Source organism: Cupressus sempervirens, chromosome 11 (assembly GCF_028749045.1).
Source record: "Cupressus sempervirens isolate cs-2001-9-10 chromosome 11, ASM2874904v1, whole genome shotgun sequence".
In the NCBI taxonomy this organism is placed as follows: Eukaryota; Viridiplantae; Streptophyta; class Pinopsida; order Cupressales; family Cupressaceae; genus Cupressus; species Cupressus sempervirens.
Genome location: NC_143128.1, coordinates 470999660 through 471023494, shown reverse-complemented (window position 1 = coordinate 471023494; position 23835 = coordinate 470999660). Strand labels below are relative to the sequence as shown.

Sequence of the window (23835 nt, the reverse complement as noted above, 5' to 3'; positions counted from 1 at the left end):
CCATTTTGCTTGGTGCTTGGCTTTTCAAGGTCTTCCCCTTGGGTCTTGGCTCAAGCATATTGGGGTTCTGGATCCTAGGTGTCCATTTTGTGGCCAACTAGAGTCTTTTCTACATATTTTCTAGTTTTGTAGACATGCTCAAAATTATTGGCATTAGATTCATGATTTTTTAAAGCTGTTTCAGCCTGAACCCTTCTCTTAGCACATGGTTATTTTGGGTGATTCCCCCAGGATCCCTAGGAAATTTACCTAGATTTGGCATACCTTTAGGATGGAGATTTTGTTCACTCTGTGGAGAGATAGAAATGCTATTCTTTTCACTCACAATTTTCTTAATATTAATATTGCTATGTATACTAAGGTGTGCATTTGTAATAATGTAATGATGCTGATTCAAGTACAAGCAAACAAGGTGGCCTTAGAGGTGGCCCACCTTTAAGAGCTTCTTAATCACTGGGGCAATGCCCTTTGTTCTATTGCCAGGGTACCTCCATATGCCTCGGTTGATACTTTGACGCCTAGGAGTTGCCGCCAGAGGCGCAATTCTTAGGCCACCACTCGCACACTCTACATTCACAGGCTTCCCACCACCGCTCTCCTAGCGGTGGCAATGGTGGATGGAGGCACCACTCGGTTTCCCTGCCCTGTGGCAGCATTGGCTGGTCCCCGACTCCTCTTGGCCCTCGGTGAGTGGTTTCTGGGAAGTGGCCTTTTTGCCTGGAGCTGGCTATTTCACCTCTGCGGCCTGATATGAAGGATGCTGACCAAGCCCCTGATGCTGCTGCTGACGAATGGATTGTTCCCAACCCACCTCCCAATCCCAAGGATGATTGGGGATTTCATGATCGGGATGAACCATCACCCTCATCTGGCACTGCTTTAGTTGCTTGAGGGTTGCTTTATATGTTTTTTTTTGATGAATAATTGTTGATTCCTACTTCGACCGTGTGAACTCTTGCGGGGTGATCTTGTATCCCCGACCCTTTTTTGTGAATTATAATCTTAGTATATTATTTATTAATAGAAAATGACTATTCATCAAAAAAAAGTATAATGTTTTATAAATAATAAATCACTTCAATATCTTTTTTTTTTCTTTTTTTTTTAAGTCATGCCATGCAACATGAAATGTACAAATCTCATTACTTAAATCAATTTTTAAAAAATTATTTAAAAAAGTCATGCCATGCAAAATAATTTTTTTAAAGACATTAAGAAAAAAAAGATGTGTTTTTCTCAAGGTTATTAGTTCAAATTGTATATGTTATCATGTTTTATACATTCTAAAATTGAAAAAAATTCTATGTGTGATCTATCTTTTCTTAATAAATTTTTGGTATTTTACAATGAGATAATTATTTTATATAATTTTAAAAAATTGACATGTAAATAAATGTAAATATTATTTTTTAAAGGATTTTTTTGTTTATTTATTTCAATGTAATTTTGTTAGTAGAACTTTAGGCATAATAAATTTTAAATTTGAAAAATACATTCTTATTCAAAATAAAATGGTAAGATTACGAAGATTGACTTTTTCAAGAATTAGTTAAAAGTATTGTTTTTATCTAACATCTTTTTACATTTGTCTAGCTTAAATTGAGGTGGCAAATCAATCATAAGAATTTAGTATTATAATATGTTTGGATTTGTACACTTGTTTTACTTTATCCATTTTATGATCTTGTTGCATTACTACGCAATCTTAATTAAAAGCTATTTAAAATTCTATAGTTATTTAAGTTACATAAATTAAATAATTTCCCATATTCCTCCCCCTCTTTATTTAACTTTCTTTCTTTGCCTCTATCAATTTCTCCCTCTTTCCAACTCTTTCTCTCCTCTCTCTCTCACACACTATCCATTTATATTTATTACTTTTCCCTCACCCTCTAACTTCATCTCTACTCTTACCTTCACCATCCAAACATTTAGGCAGGAACTTTGAAGCTTGTCCCTTATTATTACGCCGTAGGCGTTCCCTATTTGAATGTGACAAGCCGAATTCTCCATCTAACGGTAGAAAATTGGGGAGAGTGAATGACTACCATTGAGAGGATTTGAGACGTAGATCTTACCTTTTCACTGTTCAACAAAAAAGAAGTTCACCTCTGACGTTTGGTTTAAGTAAGGCATTGAAGGCTCCTTTCATTACAGTCGTTGTTGCACTGTGTCTTTTCTGTCATCATCTCCTTCGTAAATAGAGCAGACACATTGAAGGAAGAATTGATAGGATCGATTTAAGATGCGATAGGTATTAGACGACCATTGGGAACCTACCAACTGTTCGATGAAAAGGTTGCTAGCTTTTTTTTTTCTTTTGTTCTTAAAGGGCTATACCATATTACACGTCAGGCACTTTTGGTCTGACTGTACTATTACGACCACCATAAGACAAACCAGGATCATTGTCCTCCCAATGTAACTGTGGCAGTTAAGAGCGCTGCCCTTTGCGGATACACAAACTCAAACAACCATTTCCATAGTTGATAATTATTATTTGAAAATCATATTATGGTTATACTTACTAATTCAATAGTCTTCATATAATCCAAATTAAATTATATATATTCAATATATTAGAGAGACTTCAAATATATATGTGTGAAGATTGGAAGAGATACAGAGTCCGAGATTAAAAATGAAAATAGACAGATTACTTTAGATAGGCATGACATTGAATATTGACACTCTTAGTTTTTGTATATTGCATTTACGATAATGTACATCTGAAGATTTATTTACAATAGAATATAGAAATATTATTCTATAATCAATGTCTCAATACAGACTTATATTGTGCTTTGGGATCTTCATCATTTGTATAATATGTGTATGATGAAAGAGAAACATGATGTTGCAAAATGGAGGTTTATTCCAAGAACCCACTAGAGCGTGCACCTCATTTTACATCCTAATAAACATTATCGCAACAACTGAAATCGTTTCATAGCGGTAGACGACCATCAGAGTCATTTGTGCCATTAGATGGGATAGACGATTTCAATGATTTTTAAAAAGTAAATCCACATTACTGTTCTCAATGCTTAGCCCATGAACCATGTTCCCTCCTCCATGGATGTCTTCTCGCCACTCCACGTACGCAGTTGAAAATATCCGACATGCTACAAAATATTAGGCCCACTGTAGTTCACAAAATTTAGTATTTTGTGGAAGACCAATACAGGAAAAAAACCCTCGTCAAACCATGAAAATATACCATATCTGTAGATATTTTGTCTGACTGACTTGAGTTACGTGGCAAGTGAAATTTTTCATTCCAACATACTCTTTCACTTCACTTAAACTCTTTTCACTTACAAATCTGTGGGTCTTTCTCTTGCTTTATACGCTTGCTTTGATAAGTTTTTTTCAGCTTTTAAATTTGGAGTAGTGGCGAAATCAACAGATCGAGGGCATCTGGAAATGTTTGGAAAGAAGACGCAGTAGCAGCAGTAAAGGCATGTTCACACTTCGGTTGGGTCTCAACGCCTTGTCAACAGAGAATGTATAAAACTCCCATTGCTCAGAGAGAGTTACACAAATCCTTGACAAATTATATCAGCCACTGTATCATTTACTTCAAAATTTTAGACTTCAAATAATTAAAGTTCTGGTTTGATTGTTTAGTTGATCAGTAAATTTTATCTAAAAATATAAACATTCAGTGTGTTTAAGAGTCCTTTATAAGGACACTACTCTCTTTTTGTCACACGATTTCCTATAATTATCTTAGACTTACAATTCTCTATTACTTAGACCTATGCATTACGTATTCCATTCATACGCAAGTGGTCTTGCAAATATGTGTAAGTGAAATTGTGCGTATAATCTGGTAACAAAGAAGTTGACAAAGACAATTCATTTCTGAGGAAGAAGATAAAGGTTGGAGTGGACGAAGGCCGGAAACAATTGAAGCTTCATTTGAGAAAATTTTGGGGAAAAAAATTACAGTTACAAATTTCCATTTCTGGCATTATTCGTTTATTAATACAATAGGATAAAGAAAGTTACTGAAGACCCCTCACTTTCCATAATTTAGAGAGGGATAGTTATAGAAATAGATAAAGACACAAACATATAGAAAGAAGATAGAGACAAACAAGTACAAATGATGAGAAGAGGAGATCTAGAGATGGAGGTAGAGATATACAAAGGATAGAGGGGAGGAGAGAGAAAGAGTGAAATATAGAGATATATGGAAAGACAGATAAATATGCATGATAAATATGTATTAGAAGAGAAAGAGAGAGATAAAGAAATAATGTGTTATATATAGTAGAAATGAATATGGGACATATAATGTTAATAAGATATGTATAAAGAGGAGGGTGACGATAGATAATGAGATATAATTAGAGTGAATATGTGACGTAAAATTGATAAAATATAGATGGAGAGGGAGAGGGAGAGGGACAAGGAGAGGGAGAGATAAAAAGATAGAGGTAGAGAGGGCGAGAATGAGAGATTAAAAGGTGTTAAGAGACAAGTAATAGAAAGACGAAGAGGGGGATAGATAGATATACATAGAGATTGGGTACATATGTAAAGAGAGGGGGTGAGGGGGGGTAAGGAATTGGAGATAAGGGAGGGAGATAGAAAGGATACATATGTAGGAAAGGGGAAGGGGGTGAGAAGAGATAAGGAGATAGAGACAAAGGAGGGAGAAAGAACGCCTACATATGTAGGCAGAGGGGGTGGGGAGAGGTAAGGAGATAGAGACAAAGCAGAGAGATAGAAAAGATTTGTATTTAGGGAGATAGGGTGGGGAATGGTAAGGAGATACAAACAAGGGAGAGAGATAGATTGGAAGAAAGAAGTAAAGATAGATATGATACAATTTCTCGATGGTGGTTCATTGAGTATGATTTGAAACATTATTTGACTTAAATAAAATTTGAATAGCTAAATCCAAAGCCTACTCTAAATAATATAGATTGAAGAATCTAATGTCTTGATATTAATTTAATTAATACTATATAGAAAATATTTGTAAAGGAGACACGAGGAAAGAATGAGAGTGAGAGACAAAGAAAGATGAAGATGGGGAGATGGAGAGAGATAGAGAGAGGGAAAATATAGAGGGAGTGGTGTAGAGGGAAGAGAATGAGAGAGTAAGGAGGCAAAAAGATGTGTGGAGATGGAGACTGAGAATAACAAATAAAATGTCCCATTTCTGTTAGTTAAGAACAAATTTTACACCAAAATACGGCATACCTATTGCACACTAAGATGCGATTGCTAGTTATTATCATTATACCAATATTCATCAATTATTCATCCAAATCCTCTAGCTTCATAATTCACAAAAGAATAACCAAAAACATTCATGAGTTAGAACCCTAAAGATCTACAAATTTGACACATTAGAGAGGGATCCAGGACAAATACTAACTGCAAAACTGGTTTTACAATATTCGAAGTAGAAAAAACAAGCAGGGATTTATATAGGAGAAAAATCAAGGCCAAGGCAAACGTAGTGAGTTGATCGAGGAGGATGGCGGTGAGAGCGAGCGTGACAAGGTTCCCGGGGAACTTAGAGGCGCAGGAAAGGGCGGGGGTGGCGTGGGGGATCTCTGTGACGCCATTTGCAGCGGTGGACGAGCGGGGCAACCAGCCTGTGCTCTGCTCCGATGGGCACCTCCTTCCGCGCTGCGAGAATTGCTGGGCATACTTGAATGCCCTCTGTGAGATGGAACAGTGGGCTTGGACATGCTCCCTATGTGCCTCCCTTAACGCCCTCTCCGCCCCCTTAGCAGCCCGCTATTCCAATCCTCAATCCTGCCCCGAGCTTTCCTCTTCTTTCGTCGATTTCGAGCTCCAAGGTTTCCTCGAAATCCCCGCCCACATCATTAACACCTTTGCAACTTATATGAATTACTTATAATTCATTCTTCCTGTGTTATCAGATGATGGATCCACAAATGGGGAAAGTGGGGAAAGCCTGGCCCGTCCAGTCTATGTTGCTGCAGTTGACTTGACAGGTATTTCTATTGTACTATGTTCAGGATCCATTTCGACCCATAGTTTTGTCCTACATTTTCGTCCACTGTCCTATCTTGTTTCAATGCGGCATTTTGAGTCTTTTCTATCTTCTGTTATGTGGTTATGCTTATCTGATTTATTATTGTTTTGGTCAGTCTTACTCGCTTAGTCTGAATCCCCAAGCATTTGACCCTTTTGAGCTTATATCTTCTTCTATCCATATCATTTGGCTCGAATTAAATTCAAAGAAGAGAAATTCACATCAAGACCTGTTTTGGACAAAATCAGTGCTAAATTTGCAGTTGAATTCAAAGGTGCTAAATTTCAGGCAGGCTTCATTCAGTGTACTTTGTCTGATGAGATCATTCACCCTGATAATGGGTTAAGAAGTGTGATCTGAAGTGCGCACATCCTTCATTTGTCTACGCCGTTACTTTCCACAAGTAATTCCGTGCAATTCTTATTGACTGGAGAAGATTGAGATATCTAATAATCATTAGTGGCATTTTTTATTGTGATCGGATCCATTTGAGCTTATGTTTTACTTCTGGGGTACATAATTATATGATGCAATGCACACCAGTGTTATGAGTGTTTTTATCTGCGACAGTGGTGGTGCGAATGCTTTTTAAAAAATCTAATTTATCATATTTCAGTATATTAAGCTTACTGGATGCACATTCCAGTGTTAAATGAACAACCCAGATGTATGCCAGTGTAGCTGGAGTGAACCTGTGCATCCAGCGTGCTTCATAGTCAAAACCTGTATATTATTGTGACGCAAGAGGGTAAACACACGCAAAACTCAAATTAAAATGCTAAGAAATAGATAAAAAATTAAAAAATGAATGCTCAAATTCTTTTTGCAACGCTTCAGAATTGAAAGGATTGTTTTCACAAATTTACCCTATACATATTATTGCAGCCTTATGGGCTGGTAAATACAGAGCAAAACTGATCGAGAACTGATTTATAATATCGTACATTAATATCTAAAAGCCACAGAAAATCTCCTTCAAATTGTTCTTCTTTCTCTGCGAATCTTCTCCTCCAAACGGCAAATCTTCAACTGAGACTGTTGCTGCTATCAACCATGGATTCATGAATCCATTCTCTGCTACAATTACATCTTCAAAACTGCCAATACATGGTTCCCACTCCTCTCCCAGAAAGCTACGCCCAGGTCCTTCACTCTCCAACTCTTGTCAATAATCCCCAAATTGAAGTTACCCTTATTAAACTCCAAACGAGTTTCATTACTTCAGATTTTTGTAACTCCCCAGGAGAGACATTTTAGGAAATACACTTAATGTGCTAAAGGCATCTGTAAAACCACTTTCAAAAGAATAGCCAAGATTGGGTGCCAACTGGATTCCCACTCCTTCGCAAATAGGGGTCGAACTAGAAAAAGACAGTGAACTCAATATGGTTGCCCAGATTCTCCATTACTATGGTTAGGAACATTTAATGTGTTAACCAGAATTTCCCAAAACCCCATGCCAAATCGACAAATTAAAATTCAAACTTTAAAACTGCCTCTTCCTTTTTTTGATTGATGATGATTGCCGTTGACCGTGGATGCTCCTGCATCAGATGCCCATGGCAGAAAGAAAATGTTTGCTTAGTTAATAAACTCAAAAACATTTGTAGACCCCATGCTTGTCTTGGATCTATCTCTCCACTTTGTCCACAGGAATTCTTCTGTTCATTACTTTCTGCAATCTCACAACATTATCCCCTTTCATCCGTACTCCACTTCTACCCTTCATAAAATTTGAAGTATGAAATTTGATCTCCGGCCAATATAGTCTATCAAAGATTCAAAATCAAAATAAACAGTTGAATTCATACCTTCTCCTTCAACAAAACAAATGTCTTCTTTCACCTCTTGCTATTTTACTTTTTCCTTCTCTTTCCACCTTGTCTCCTTCTTGAATTTTCACTGTTTTATTACCTTCTGAAAGACATATTGGCTTTGCAATCTGATTTTCTGCACTAAAAACAAAGTTAGTACAATAATTATGAGGCTCCATCTCCACATTCTATAACAAGTAATCTAGGTCTCTAATTAAGGGATCTTCAATCATTAGAAACAATTTTGTTTTACCAGTATGACACACTGCTACAATTAATTCCTTATGTATATGCTCATTTTCATCATTGAAAACAGTAAAATCTGACTCTACCTCACCTTCTGCTGGAATCTTTGTTTTATCTGGAAGTAAATTATTCGAATAGGCTTTAATCTGAATTTCAATTAACATATCATCTTTCTCCACTTCTTCTTGGCTAGTTTTAGGAAAACAAGCACGTTTCATGCTTCATGCCATTTAAAATTTTCTTGTCATCAATTATACAAACCCTTGCATTGCTGCATACTTTCTCCATTATTCTTTGTGATGGCTTCAACTTATTTTTGATCCCATCTTTCGTCAATGAGTATGTATTGGAATACCCATGTTCCACTACTCTTTTGTCAAATTGCCAAGGTCTCTCTACCAACGTCCTTCTGCATAATATCACACATAATCTCTTCATAATACTTTCCTGCATTAAATTTTACCTACCTTTGTTCACTGCATAAAACTTTTTTGTCATCTTGTACCCAGGCTATCCTATATGGATGTGGGTATTTTGTCCTCTGCAGTTATAATTTACTTACCATCTCTTGGGAAATGAGATTATCTACACTTCCGCAATCATGATAACATGGCACTTGCACCTTGTTCTAAACAGCTTCTTTCTTTGAGCTGGTTCATTCAATATGGCTCTCTTGGTGACTAGTACTTCTCCATTTTTAGCGTCTTCAAATTGTGAAGATTCTGCTTCCTCAATAACATTTGTAACTCTTGCATTATTTTCAGTCCTATTTGTCTTTCCTTGTTCATGAGGGCAATCCTAGGCTATCCGACCCTTTCTTCTCCACATTGGAAATTCAAATAAGCTCCTTGAAAGCCACCTCTTGCAAACCCTCTACCAAATTTTCTTCTCTCCAGAATTTTAATCATGTGGTTACGATTTGACACTCTGATTTTTATTGCTGCCACAATCTTCATGTTTCTGATTTTTCAGATTTTGACCCTCAATCTAATTCCCATACCATCTTCTGTCTGTATTTCCATCATGGTTGCTTCCTCTTTGTTTGTTTTCAATCTCTTATTCATTCTTTCTTCAATCTTCAAGACAAACTGATATGCATATTCTGTGGTGTATACTCTTAGTAAAGCCATTTCCTCTTGTATGCTTGGCTTCAGCTGATTAATGTAACAAGCCTTTTTTCCTTTGTTTGCCTTTGATTGACCCATTCAGATCAATATTCAACGAAACTCTTCTGTATACCCCATTGTTCTTCCTCCTTTTAGATCCTGTGTCTTTTTTAATAAATCTAGTTCATAGACTATTGAGATAAATCTTAAATTGTCTCTACATTTTCTCAATCATCTTGATTCCTATCCCATTTGGTAATTTTGTTTTTACCTCTTCTTCCTCTCTCCACCAAATTGAAGCACGTCCTTTCAATCTTGTTTTAGCAAACTTCACTCTATCAAGGTCTTCAACTTCTTCCAATTCAAAACATTCCCCCTGTCATTTATCCAATCAACAAGTTCTTCAGGATTCAGGTTTACGCTGAACATGGGGACTTCAATTTGGGTCTTTTCCCTATCTTTGAAAGTGCAATTGACAATGGATCATTAACAACCATTGCTTCTGCATTCCTTTCACCATTTGAGTGGCTAGCAAAGTTTGAGGGTTCTTCTTCTTCTTCTTCACTTTTAGGTTCTCTTCTTTGTTCAAAATCCCTTCGGATTTCTTCTTCTGAAGTTTCAACCTGCCTTCCCAAGGCCCTGAAATCATCACCACAGACAACATCTGGAGGATTTCTATATTATAGAAGTAATTGGTAAAATACTTGCTTGTTATTAACAGAGACCAGACGATCAATTCATACAAAAGAATGAGACGATGTTTCCTTAGGAAACGATCGTAAAGAATAGAAACATTCTATTCTAGAAACATTCTATTCTAGAGAAAGCAAAAAACGAAAGCAAACTAAAGCTTAATTAGATATTTACAATAGATGACCATTAACCAATAATAGATGACTTATCTATCATTGTAATACCCTCATTTAATGGTTAATCTATCTAGAACACCAAGCTGTTCTCTGAATTTGACAAACTTATCAGGGCCAAGAGGCTTGGTGAGAATGTTTGCAATCTGATCTGTGATAGGAACATACTGCAAATCTATAGTCCCGTCTTCAACCAGCTGTCATATGTAATGACAGTGAACATCCACATGCTTGGTTCGTTCATGGAAGATTGGATTTCGTGCTAACTTGATAACGCCTTCGTTAGCAACAAACAAAGTAGTCGGTCCTGTTGGTGACATCTGCATATCCCCAAGCATCTGACGAAGCCAAACAACTTCACATCCTGCCTTAACACTCCCTCTGTATTTGGCCTCGGTAGAAGAGAGAGAAACTGCATGCTGCTTCTTACTGGTCCATGTGACTGCACCGGATCCCAAACTAAATACATATCCAGATGTTGACTTTTTATCATCAACAGAGCTTGCCCAATCTGAATCTGTGAACCCACTGAGTTTAGGATTAGAATTTCGAGAGTACAAAAGTCCATAATTTGAAGTGCCCTTCACATAACGAAGCACATGCTTTGCTGCCATCCAATGATCAGCCTTAGAGCTGTCATAAGGCATGAAATATAGCTGACTGCGAAGCTGATATTAGGCCTAGCAGCAGAGAGGTAGATGAGGCTGCCTACTAGTTGCCTGTAGGTAGTATCATCAATAGAAGGAGAATCAGACTTTGCTGATAACTTGAGACCTTTCTCCATAGGTGTAGATATAGGTTTGCTTTGATACCATATTACAAAAGTAATTGGTAAAATACTTGCTTGTTATTAACAAAGACCAGACGGTCAATTTATACAAAAGAATGAGACGACGTTTCTTTAGGAAACGATCGTAAAGAATAGAAACATTCAATTCTAGAAAAAGCAAAAAACGAAAGCAAGCTAAAGCTTAATTAGATATTTACAATAGATAACCATTAACTAATAATAGATGACTTATCTATTATTGTAATATTCTACCTCCACTTCTAACTCTATCTCTATCTCAACCTTGTGTCGCTCCTTTTGCAAACATTTTTCTTACAACCCACAATCACAATCTTGGAGCAAACTACCTCTATTCGGTGAATCTGTTTACACACTCAGAATCACCTGCTCCGATCCCACTGATGCAAGAGGGAACACATGCAAAACCTCTTTCACATACAACAACAGAACTCAAATTGAAACACTAAGAAACAGATTAAAAATCTGCAATGAATATTTAATTTTTTCTTCCAACACTTAAGAATTGAAAGCATTGTTTTCACAAATCTACCGTTACATATTATTGCAGCTTCATGGGCTGATAAATACAAAGCAAATCTGATTTTTAATTGATCTACAACAGCATACATTATGATTTAAAAGCCACAGAAAAGTCTCCTTCAAATCATTTCTCTTTTGTTGCGAAGCTTGTCCTCCAACCTGCAAATCTTCAATTGAAACTGTAGCTGCTATTGACCATGGATTCACCAATCCATCAACAATAACATCTTCAAACCTGTCAATATATGGCTCCCACTCCTCTCCCAAAGCTATGCCCAAGTCCTCCACCCTTCAACTCTTGTCAGTCACCCCAAATTTGAAGTTAGCCATATTAAACTGCAAAAGAGTTTCATGAATCCAGATTTTTCCAATTCCCAATGGATACATTTTAGGAATTACATTTGATGCGCTAAAGGCACTTTCAAAACCACTTAATAAAAATTGCCTAGGTAAGGTGCCAAATTGATTTCTACTCCTCACAAATAGGCACCCAACCTAGAAAAAGATAGTCAACTCGTATGAATGCCCAGATTCTCCATTGCTATATTTTAGGAGCATGAAATAAGCTGTCAAAAAGCAGATTCTCCCAAATCCCATGCCAAAATGGACAAAATTTAAATTTCAAAATTTTAAAACTGTCTCTTTCATTTGTTGATTGATGAGGATTGCCATTGATTGCGGGTGCTTTTGCTCCATATTGTTGGCATTGGTATCGCTGATCTGTTGGCCTTACAGCTATTTTAAATTATTGTTTTCTATTGAAGGAGGTGTGCCACTGAGGTTTATGTCTTTTATGCTCCTAGTTTTGACAAAATTAAGGATTTATTGATTGGAAGATTATAATTTCAAAAGTGGCAAGCATGAGATCAAAATAGAGAAATTGTGAAGTGAGAAAGATATATTACTGATTCACAAAAGCAATTGCCGACAAGCCCCAGTTTTCAAATGTCTATTGAGATTGTGCTAGGGAAATTGTGTTAGCTAACAGCCTAACAATTGCATGGCTATAGTTTTCTACACAACCCTTGTCAATGGCATATATATATCAGTTAAGCAAATCTATATACAAGTCAAGTATGCCAGACTGCCTAGCACCATTGAAATAAAAGGAAATTCCACTTCTATAATTTTTGAAGATATGCAGTGGCCTAACAAGTCAAGTAGGTTATACAGTTGCATACCATTATAAAAGGAAATTTGGGTTTTAGTAACAATGATGATGCACAACAACCAAAAGGCCACATAAGTTACACTGCACAAGTCACCAACAAGCATTCTAATGTATGTCAACTGATGTGCTCAAAGATCATGAAGAAAACAGGGATCTGGAATTTTGCAAAGAAAGTCCACACTAGCCCTTGAATTGCGAGTCTGAGACTGGTCCAGGAAAATATTTAAAGGTGGTCCATTTTTGCTCTGGCTACTTTACAGAAAGGAAATGGAGTTAGCTTTCTTGTTCCTGCTTGATTCTGCAAGCATGCTATCTCTTGAGCTGGAAATCTGAGATTATATGTTCTAATTGTTTTGCAAGAGGAGGTGTTAGGAATAATAATGCATCACAGACAACTGAGTGGGGTGGAGGTGAATCAGTTGTGAGCAAATCAAAACATTAAACAATCCACCACTTATCAGATCTGAAACCTGTAAAGCTCTCCAAAGCAAATAATAGAACATGTAACACCAATATTTTGTTCTTGAGGAAAACCCGGGAAAAACCAAGCCCTGTTAAAGGTACAATGTTGAATGCACATGCATTCAGGCACTTCACTGGAGCTCGCTGCGCTATTACAACAAGGGCAACAACCCAGATTGGCAAACAATCCAATTACAATAAGGACAACAATCCTGAGATGGGTATCAACCCAAACAAGTGGACAACAATCCACTGAATGAACTGACTGATAGCATCAACTATGTTAATACAGTTCCTTTGAAGCACATCATTAGATTCTATTCATACTGCTTCTCAAACAGCTCTGATCTTGTGCTGTGATCAAACTTACATCAACAGCTTCGCATCATGATAATATCTCATCAGTACACATACCAAATTCATATACAAGTATCCAAGGCATATTAGGTCACCTCAACATGAGATCTAATACCAAAATAAATTACATCAACCAATGCAATTCCATAAGTGTTAGCTAGAACGCATATATGATGCCTTACAATAATAGTTAACACACTATCATGAGATATCCATCAGATGTTGTAACTGTATTTATGCATCTGATGGATAGATGTTGTAACTATATTTATGGATCTAATGGATAGAGCATAAATAAGATTGCTCTATAGAATGCCTTACCAGCATAAAAAAGCTTTCATACTTTAGAGATACTTGTAGGTTTCGAACTCAGAAATTAATGAGCCACACCATTACAAAACTGCCGAACACTGTATCTATCCAGCACATCAAGTATTAATCATTAATGCAGCCCAGCTTATCACGTATATGTTGGAGTACACAAACTAAGTTGCACGTCCTAGTTCAGGTTTGGATTCAGGTTTGAAATTTGTTCATATTTTTATTTGGATGGCTTTTGTTTCGTTTTGGGCTCCTTTATCTACATGTATATAATACCATATATAATAATATAAAGTCGTGTATGAACTTATTTGCTTCATATATATATATACATAAATAGTAAAGCAACATAGAAAAACACACTACCATATAAATTAATTTTTAGTCCAAATGACACAGCAAAGTACCAAAATTCACCACCATATCAATGTTTCAGTTCAAAAATAATAATGTCAACGCTAACAATCAGCCATCACTGATCAAATATCACCAAAAGTCATCAACATAGTGTGACTCTCCTGCTTTGGCAAATTAGGAGCACAAACAGTGCCACTGGCATTGTACCAGCAATCTCAGTCTTATGTGCAGCTTCAGTATCACTAGGTGACTAGTGATCATCATCAACAACTTCAAGTGCATCAAGGTAAGCAATCGAATCATCCAACTCTGCATGCTTGGGTTCAACATCCCAATGCTTCGCCTCCCCTTTTTTATAGGTATTGTCTTTGTGTGTAAGGAGCCTCAAGAGTGAATGCACATAAACCAAGTTTCTGCCTTCTTGGAATGTAGTCTATTGTCTTTTATTGAATGGATGGAGTATATGCTCTAGTTCCTCTCAGATGATGATGAACAAGCAACATATCAAGATTTTCAATTTAGAAATTAGAGAGTTAAGAGATAGACATTGTAAATACAAATTCAATATTCATCAAGAATTCGGAAATCAGATTCTTAAGAGTAAAGAACAAAATTTTGATACATATATTCTAGATAAGATTTGCAAGAAGATTTTTTTAGTTAGTTTAGTTTACTGGTATTAGAGCTTGGCTTTCTGCCAGCCTGTGGACTGATCAGTGACAGGGATCATCAATATAAGCAAAGAGAAAAGGAGGCAATGGGTGACAGAGATGAGACAAACCCCTAAGAAGATCAGAAAACTCCATACCAGCATCAGGGATAGTATGAGGGAGATGGTTCAACTTTTAAGAGGAATGAGCCAACAACTGACACACTTATTGAAAATGGTGCTGAAGGCAAATAGTTCAAGTTGGTGATGGGAGAGCTTCAAGTAATACAATGACCTTTTAGGGCTAAGTTTTTCGATAAAGAAGTAGCAGTAGGTGTTGGGGAAGAATAACCTGATTTGAAGGAAGACACAGCAAGATTTCATGGCATACTATTATGCTTTAATTCCTACCATCAGTGCATATCTGACTTTCAGGGATGGTGGTACTGTGGCATGATAACCTAAGGACATGATTCTGTTACCACATTGGAAGACTTAGCCAAAGAATGATAGAGAGGTTTGATAGGAAGGATCCAAAGACTCATTTTAGAGAGTTAGCACAACTGAAGCAAGAGGGCAAGGTGGAAGATAATGTTGCAGAAGTTCAGAGGCCTGCAGTGATAGATTGATCAGGGAGAAAGGCTCATAGTTTTCTTTGTGGAAGGCCTAGCTGAACCCCATATAGGGTTAATAAGAGCACTCGATCCAAGCTCTCTGCAAGAGGCCACCAAGCGGGCTTTGATTTTCGAAGATTCAATAACCAAGTAAAGGTTCAGTTTCAAGCAAGCATCTCATATGCTACCAAAGAAATCTCCTCAGGAATACACAACACTTCCTAAACAAAATTGTGTAGAGATGTCAAGGGTGAGTTGCAAAGGAAATGACTATGTTTTATATGTCGGGAATCATGGCAAGCAGGTCATCACAGGTATTTGGGAAAGGGTCATTTATGTTATATTGAGGTACCCTTTGATGAAGATGCTAAAGAAGCAGCATGGGAAGGTGTTGAAGCTGGACATCCAAGTCTAAAGTTGCTTGAGGTCAAGCAATGTCTAGGATGGGTGGACTGTGATGTCTCCGATCAGGGATAAGTTGGCCACTGCTTTCTGCTTAAGTTTTTTAACAATAAAAAAATAAAGTCTTAAATAAGTAATTAATTAAAATTAAAAATAAATGTGATTATAGATTATTTGATCAAGTCGCCACTTGAGGCTGATGCGTTGTTTTGGTGGGCTCCTTTCTTTAGGCTGACTTGGTTTTGTTTCGAGCAGTTGTATTTCCCTAAGCTGAGCTTTGGGCAAACAAGTATTTATATGGCTCACTGTTGTATGGAAAGCATGGGATTTTTGATCTATGTTTGGTATGCACAAGAGGTCTTCAGGTCTTCTAGGATGGAAAACCTAGAGGAGCGATTACAGGTCAGTCCAGATGTGACCCTGTAAGACCTTACCTATTAGGAACAGCGAAGAAGAATTCTAAGGAGATACGGAAGCTTTGAACTTTTGGAGGAATCACACAACATTCTATTCAAGTCCTGGAACCACCACCCAACCTGTAGCTGGGGATGAATGCAGAAATATCTGAGTCTAGACAGCTTGCAGTCACCTCCAGAGACACTGTGGTTCTACTTTACTTTTGTTTCTGAATCTATTGTGGACAAACAAATCTGTGTTGTTTTATTCCAGATAAGAGTTGCAACAAGATTTGAAAGTTAGTTTGTATCATGTGATGGGATGTGGAGGCAGAGGAGCCAGCTTAGATCAATTATGATGCAACATGGGCAAGGGTTGCTGGTATCTGTTGGAGGAGGTTGACTTGAGTAATCAAACAATTTGAGTGACGACGAGTTTGGGATGGACTTTGGGGATGAATGGTGATTGGAGGTATTGGGCTATTGGCTAAATGTTTTTGAGTTCTGAATCCAATCGTCATTTTGAATATAATATCAATAGAAAGATATTTGGTATTTTTATTGTTCAATATAATATGTTCCCTAGTGTTTCTTTTGTTCTTCTTACGCATTTTTTTTATATCTATGTTTAAAGTTTTTAAGTACATATATGTTTGCACTGCAGTAAGAAAATCTAGGCCCATGGTCCCCGAGACTTGTCCCTGTTCCCCCCCATCCCCAAGACCCACAGAGCAGAGCTAAATGTTGGGCTGTGTTGATGCCCTAACTTTCAAAAAAGGCAAATTAGCTTAAGAGACACTCACCATGTCCCTCTTTCTTGTGAAAGAAAATATTTTGGGGGTTGGGCAATAAAAAATGTTTCAGCACCCTTGCCTACTGATATGATAAAACTTTATGAAAAACACAGATCTCGACATCCATAGTTGCATTTTTTAATTCTTAAAAGAAGAAGTGGTAAAGTAATGGTTATAGATGAAACCAGATGACCAGTTATGTTACATTAGACTGTTTATGTTAAAGTTTAATGGCTAAATGAGATATATGTGGAGTTGATGCATCCAAGAATGACATAACCATTTTTTCCTATTAATAATGGTCATAGGTGGACAGTGATAAATGAGCATCTTACCATCTGTTCATATGAAATCAATGCCAGCATCCAGCACATCTTAGGAAGATCTGCATTTTTCCTCTAGAATAATGTTTACTAGACAAAGATTAGTTTTTGGTTATCATAAGTAACAGTTTCTAAAAGGCTTATGATAGTTATTATGACTGAGATGAAAGTTACCTCGTCCTCTATGAAACAGAAGGGGTTGAAGCAACTAAAAATCTGTCCCATTGACCCAGCTTCGTCTACTGAGTGAGGTGGAAGGCATAGTAGTACTTACTTGCTATTCATCGTTCAATAGGGAGCAGCAGCTGGTTGATCATCTGCTATCTATGCTACTGTATCTGCTGCCAGATCTACTGTCGTTGGTGCGGATAGCTATGGATTTATATATATATCTCAAGTCAGGATATCTTGTTTTTCATCTCCATCGTGAACCAAATTAGTCTTTGCAGTACAAAGATTTCTTGGTATTAATTTTTTGGGGACCTGAATTTTTGAATTTTCACAATAATATTTCAATCTTCTTTTCTAGCTTTCTGGATATTCAGCTCCCTCTTGCTCCAGGAAGTGAGTGTGAGTTAAGGTTGCAGGCCATCTAGTGCCCAAAGGTTATGGCCCATGGGTTATGGCTATAGTTTTAAGGCTGCCCTGTGGCTCTTTGGTATCAACAATTTAATTTTGAAAATAACAGTTGAATTTGTAAAGCCAAGCTTTAGGTTTTGGATATGATCTTAACAAGATGCTTCCTGTATCTCTTGTTTATGCACATGATTTTTAATTTTAATATTTGAATATTCTAGAAGTGATGAAGCAAACCTAATTGAGGTTTAAAGTCACACTTCCTCTGTGAATTGCTGAGTTATTTGTAGGACTCTAAACAGTGATGTAGGATGGAGTTGTAAGAGTTACTTTTGTCGAATTATGTCTTGCATTAATGTTTTGGTGCAATGCAAAATCTTCGCTACGCATGTTTTACTTAAAAAACCTATAAAAACTATTGATTTTAGGGGAGATGTGTTTACTGAAACCAATAAAATTCCACATATTTGATGAAACCTAACGTACTTTGTGACATTCTCTGAAATGTTGGATATCCTTGTTTTTCCTACTGTTGCCTGCAAAAAATATTTGATCTCTATATTTGAAACCTTTTATTGTGTTTTTTTGCTTTATTTTAGATCTGAGCAAAAAGGAACCTCTGATTTATTTTATTCAACTCAAATATGTCATATTTCAGAGCTAATGAAATAACAAAAATAGATTTATATTCTCTGATTCTCTTGAACTGACAAATGCACTTTCCCCAGCTTCTGAGGAATTTTTGGAGCTTGTTAAAAGTGCTCTACTTGCTGCTTTGGAGGGTAAGTGAATCGCAAGAGAAGAATTGTGAGGGATTTGGAGTTATATATTTTTTGATGTTTTTCGAACTGTTTGTATATAGATTCTTTTTTTTGTCTTCTTTGGTTCCCAACACCCCCCTGCCTTGCTTGCAGCCCTAGCACCAGGGTCATTGTTTGGGCTCATTACTTTCAGCCACAAGATAGGATTATATGATGTGCAGGGACCTGTTCCAGTTGTGAAGCACATTTTCATTCCTCCTGACTTGGATGGACGTGTACCTATAGACTTGGAAGATGCTATGCCTTTACTGTCATTTTTAGCTCCTGTATGGCACTGATAGACCCCTCTTGAGTTTATTTTGATGAAACGAATTATTCCATAATTGTAATGCTTCAAGTTGGCTGGAAAAGGAATGAGTACACGAGTATGTAGCTTACTGCTAACAGTTTGATGATTTTGAAAGTTCCCTGATGATTTATATTGTTGTTCTCAGGTAGAGAGTTACAAAGACCGCATTACAGCAGCACTAGAAACCTTAAAACCATCAACATCTTGGGAAAGAACTACAGCGGCAGGACAAGGATTGGATGGGGTATTTCTTGGGGGACGGGGCTTTGGAGTGGCAATGGATGCTCTAATCAGTTACCTGGGGTCAGAGTATGGAAGCACTTTTGCATTAGGTATATTTGCTGGAAAACATCAACAATCAACCATTGAAATTGTGAAATAAAATTTGGCAAATATGAGTATCATTTCAACAACAATACCATTTGTCGTTGAGGTTAGATTTTGCCTGGTTTGATTGACTGAAAAATACAAACTGGAAATTTATATCTGGGAAATGTGTGCAGCAAGAGTCTTTTCTTTTTTGTCTGGTCCACCTGATTATGGTGCTGGGCAATTGGACACGAGACGTTATGGGGAGCAATATGCTAGCAAGGGCGAAGATGCAGATCGAGCATTGCTTCCAGAACAGACACCATTTTACAAGGACCTGGTAATTATGTTTGAAATCTGCACTTGCTCTTAATATATATTTTAATGTTTGGTTAGGACCAATCTAGACTAATCTACATATCACAGGCTGCTCTGGCTGTTCAAGCAGGTGTCTGTGTTGATATATTTGTTGTTACAAATGAGTACACAGACTTGGCGTCATTGAAGTTCTTGAGCATTGAAAGTGGTGGCTCATTGTTTTTATATTCCAGTAGTGATGATTCAACACTTCCTCAGGACTTGTAAGCAAGCCTCCTCTATTACTTAGCTGCTATTAATTAATATTTCATATGCTTTTTCAATGCCTGTTATTGTTTTCCATAAAATCTTTTAATTCTTTATAAATATAATTGTAAGATCTTATACTATTACCACTAAATGCATTCTAGTAATCCCGGCAGTTATTTCATTGTATAAATAAAATTTCTACATGGCATCCCATTCATTATGTTTGGGCATTCAGCATCATTTAGACAGAATTGTATTTGTAATGATAAAAAAGAGTTTTCCTCTGAGAGGTTTAGCCACAATTGTAACAACAGGGTTGTAATCGAATGCGTAGACTATAAAAACCCATTTTCATAAATAATAAATTTGACTGCCATTTACTATTACAATAATAGATAAGACGTCTATTATTAGTTAATGGTTATCTTGTAAATATCTTTAGCTTTAGTTTGCTTTCGTTTTTTGCTTTCTCTGGAATAGAATGTTTCTATTCTTTATGATCGTTTCCTAAGGAAACATCGTCTCTTCCTTTTGTATAAATTGACCTTTCAGTCTATGTTATTAATAAGCAAGTATTTACCAATTACCTTGTAATATGGTATCAGAACTAAATACTTAAATTTTTTCGGAAAAATTTATAATTTCTTCTTGAAATTATTTGTTTAAATTTTTCCAAAATTATTTCAGCTAATTTCTCCAAAACCCACTTAGGGTTTTTCTGCTTGGAGAAATTCCTGAATTACGGGTCTGCAAATTGCATGGAAATCGTGGCCATTTTTTGGAGACTAGCGTTTTTGGGGTGAAAATCTGCATGTTTCTATATCAAATCTTCATGCTCTTAGCCGTCTCAGTCTGTCATCGTGCTCTGGGAAGCAGATTTGGCCATTTTTCATCAAGAAATCTGAAGTTTTTTCAAGCTTTTTTCAGCTAGGGCCGTTTTTTTTCGAAACCCTAATTTTTGGGGTCGAAATTTTTTTTTGTTTGCAGATTCTTGGTGGGTTTTTCGAGAGCTCAACTGGGTTGTCGTCCGTTTTTTTTGGGTGCCTCGATTTTTGTGCCTCGATTTTCGAGCCAGTGGATTCAGAAAACGATAGCAGATTCCTTCTGGGTTTTTCGAGCTCTCTTTTGGGTCATTCTCTGATTCTTCTCGGTCTTCCGTATTTTTGCCTCGAAGAACGTGCCTTCACAAATTTTCACAGTTTTCATTGAAAAACGTGCCATGGCATCTCTGACAAATATTTTGCTCGAGCATAATTCCAAATTCAATGGTCGCAATTATGGAACCTGGAAGCAACGCATCATTGCAATCTTCGAATATCGAAACACCGATCAACTTGTTCTGGGTGTTAAGCAGCGTCCGACTTCTCCGGCTCCTGATCAAGATACATGGGATCTGAACAATCGAGAGACAGTAATGCTTCTCAAACTATTTGTAGCTGATGACCAGCTTTCTCAGATTCCATCTGGCAAGACAGCGGCCGAAATCTGGACACATCTAAAAGGTCTTCATGAGACTTCCGACAAGAGCAGAGCCTTCTTTCTGAAAAACACTCTGTTTTCTATTGTCATGGATGAGCGCACCTCGCTCCAGGCACACCTGAATCGGATTCAGGAAATCCGTGATCAGTTACTTGCCATCGGTCGCAAGATGGAGGAAGAGGATATTGTGGTAATCACTCTTCGGAGTTTACCAAATTCCTATGAGCATTTTATCGAGACTCTCAACATCACATCTACTGGTGTTGATCTAAAGTTCACTGATCTCTGCACCCTGCTACTTCAGCAAGATCGGTGGAAACAATAGTTCGGTAGCAGCTCCAGTTCCACCTCCACTGAGCTAGCCTTTGCTGCGAAATCCTTTCAGAAGGATAAGGGCAAGTTTCAGCAACCATCTCAGTAGAAGTCTTCTGCTCCAGCATCCGATGGTACCAAAAAGAAGAACATTCAATGCAACTATTGCCACAAGTATGGTCACATGAAGGTTGCATGTCGGAAACGCTTAGCTGCCCAGTCTAAGCAATCAGGTTCGCAACCCAAAGCGAACAGTGCAGAGCACACTGAGCAAGTGGAATCTGCCTTTTATGCCTTCATGGCTAAAAGACCCGCAGATCATGTACAGTCATCTGCCTGGTACATTGATTCAGGTGCCTCTCGACATTTCACTCATCGCAGAGACTGGTTTACTGACTACCAGCCTTATTCAGATTCTGTTATCTTTGGTGGTGGAGAAGAGTACATGGTTGTTGGTAAAGGCAACATTCAAATTCAGTCTGTTGGGAGGAAACTCATATTCCTTGATGTGTACTACGTTCCAGGGATGGAACTAAATCTACTCTCGGTCAGTCAGTTGCTGCGACATTCTCCACACTTGGCAGTCACCTTCAGTTCACATCAGTGCACCATCATTGATCGGGCGACTAAGTCCACTATTGCAGTTGGTCTTGAGGATCATGGTCTTTTCAGACTTACTGATTCTGGTGATTCTCGGGACTTAGCTATGGCTGCTCGGCGATCTTCCATCAGCTCACTTTGGCATCAGCGATATGGGCACTTAAATGTGCATTATCTCTCACAACTTGCTCGGGATGAGCTTGTTCTTGGTTTGCCAGAGATTCAAACCCAACACCTTGGAGTTTGTGATGCATGTCAGACTGGGAAGCAACATCGCACACCTTTCCCCAGTGGCGATTCTTGGCGAGCTTCTCAAGTACTTCAGCTTGTTCATGCTGATATTTGCGGCCCTATGGCCACTCCTTCTGTTCTTGGGTACAAGTATTTTCTGTTGTTTGTAGATGATTTCAGTAGAAAAATGTGGGTGTATTTCCTTAAAAAGAAATCTGATGCATTTATTGTATTTCAGAAGTTTAAACCCTTAGTTGAAAAAGAGTCTGGGAAATCTATTATTACTCTTAGATCAGACAATGGGGGGGAATTTTGTTCTAATGTTTTCTCCAGCTTCTTGGATACACATGGCATCCAACGCTAGTTCACCACACCCCACACGCCACAACAGAACAGTGTAGTTGAACGTCGGAACAGGACAATCACCGAGATGGCTCGTTCCATGCTCGAACACAGACATGTTCCGAAGCGTTTTTGGGCAGAAGCAGTTAACACTGCAGTTTATCTGTTGAACCGGTCACCCACAGTGGCGGTCAAAGGTAAAACTCCGGAAGAGGCCTGGTCAGGTCGCAAGCCCAGAATCAGTCACCTGAAGGTTTTTGGCTCTCTTGCTTTTGTTTGGATCCCTGATGCTTCACGCACCAAGTTGGATGCCAAGAGTCAGAAACTGATGCTTGCTGGATATAGCAGTCTTCACAAAGCCTACCGCCTTATTGATGTTGAGACATCTCGTCTCATATACAGCCGCGATGTAGTCTTTGATGAGTAGCGAGGACCATTCATGCCTGTTTCTCCTGTTCCTGATCCAGCAGACCAGCCTATGCAGGTTCATGATTTGGGAGTTCGGCTTCCATTAGGTCCACCTGATGGGAGGGCTCCAGTAGCTCCTACAGCTCCAGTCCTGCCAGTGATACCTGTACAGCCACCTCCGGCTTCTCCTGCAGGATCACCTCGTTTTGAAGATGCTTCACCTGAGTTTGATCCAAATTCTTTTGATCAGGATCCTGCTGATCAAGCATCTCCTAGTACTACTGTTGGTCATTCTCCTCTCCGGCCTAAGTGGTGGGCTAAGACACTTGCTGATCTTCATGATGATGAGCTCATTGATGGGAGAACTACTCGAAAAAAGAGCAAAACTATAGATTCTGTTAACTTTGCTCTTATGGCCAACATTCACAGTGTGTTTGAACCTCAAACATATTCCGAGGCTAAAGGAATTCCAGAGTGGGAACAGGCCATGCAATTTGAACACCAGAGCCTGTTGAAGAACAACACTTGGGTCCTTTCTGATCTTCCCCCAGGGAAGAAACCCATTAGCTGCAAATGGGTCTACAAAATCAAATACAAATCAGATGGTACTTTGGATAAGTACAAAGCTCGTTTAGTGGCAAAGGGCTTTTCTCAGCGTCAGGGCATTGA

General features: G+C 37.9%; 1 protein-coding gene across 1 annotated transcript in view; it reads left to right on the top strand.

Annotated features, from left to right (window-relative positions):
* The first annotated feature begins 5401 nt into the window (after nt 1–5401).
* LOC149530418 (sec23/sec24 transport family protein) overlaps nt 5402–23835 on the top strand; it is an 86626-nt gene continuing 68192 nt past the window's right edge. The window contains exons 1-7 of the mRNA XM_089811915.1: nt 5402–5825; nt 5910–5984; nt 18537–18590; nt 18723–18895; nt 19064–19250; nt 19422–19567; nt 19654–19808. Of these exons, the coding sequence (XP_089668041.1) occupies nt 5498–5825; nt 5910–5984; nt 18537–18590; nt 18723–18895; nt 19064–19250; nt 19422–19567; nt 19654–19808 (1118 nt within the window). The 5' untranslated portion in view covers nt 5402–5497. The remainder of the gene's footprint in view (nt 5826–5909; nt 5985–18536; nt 18591–18722; nt 18896–19063; nt 19251–19421; nt 19568–19653; nt 19809–23835) is intronic.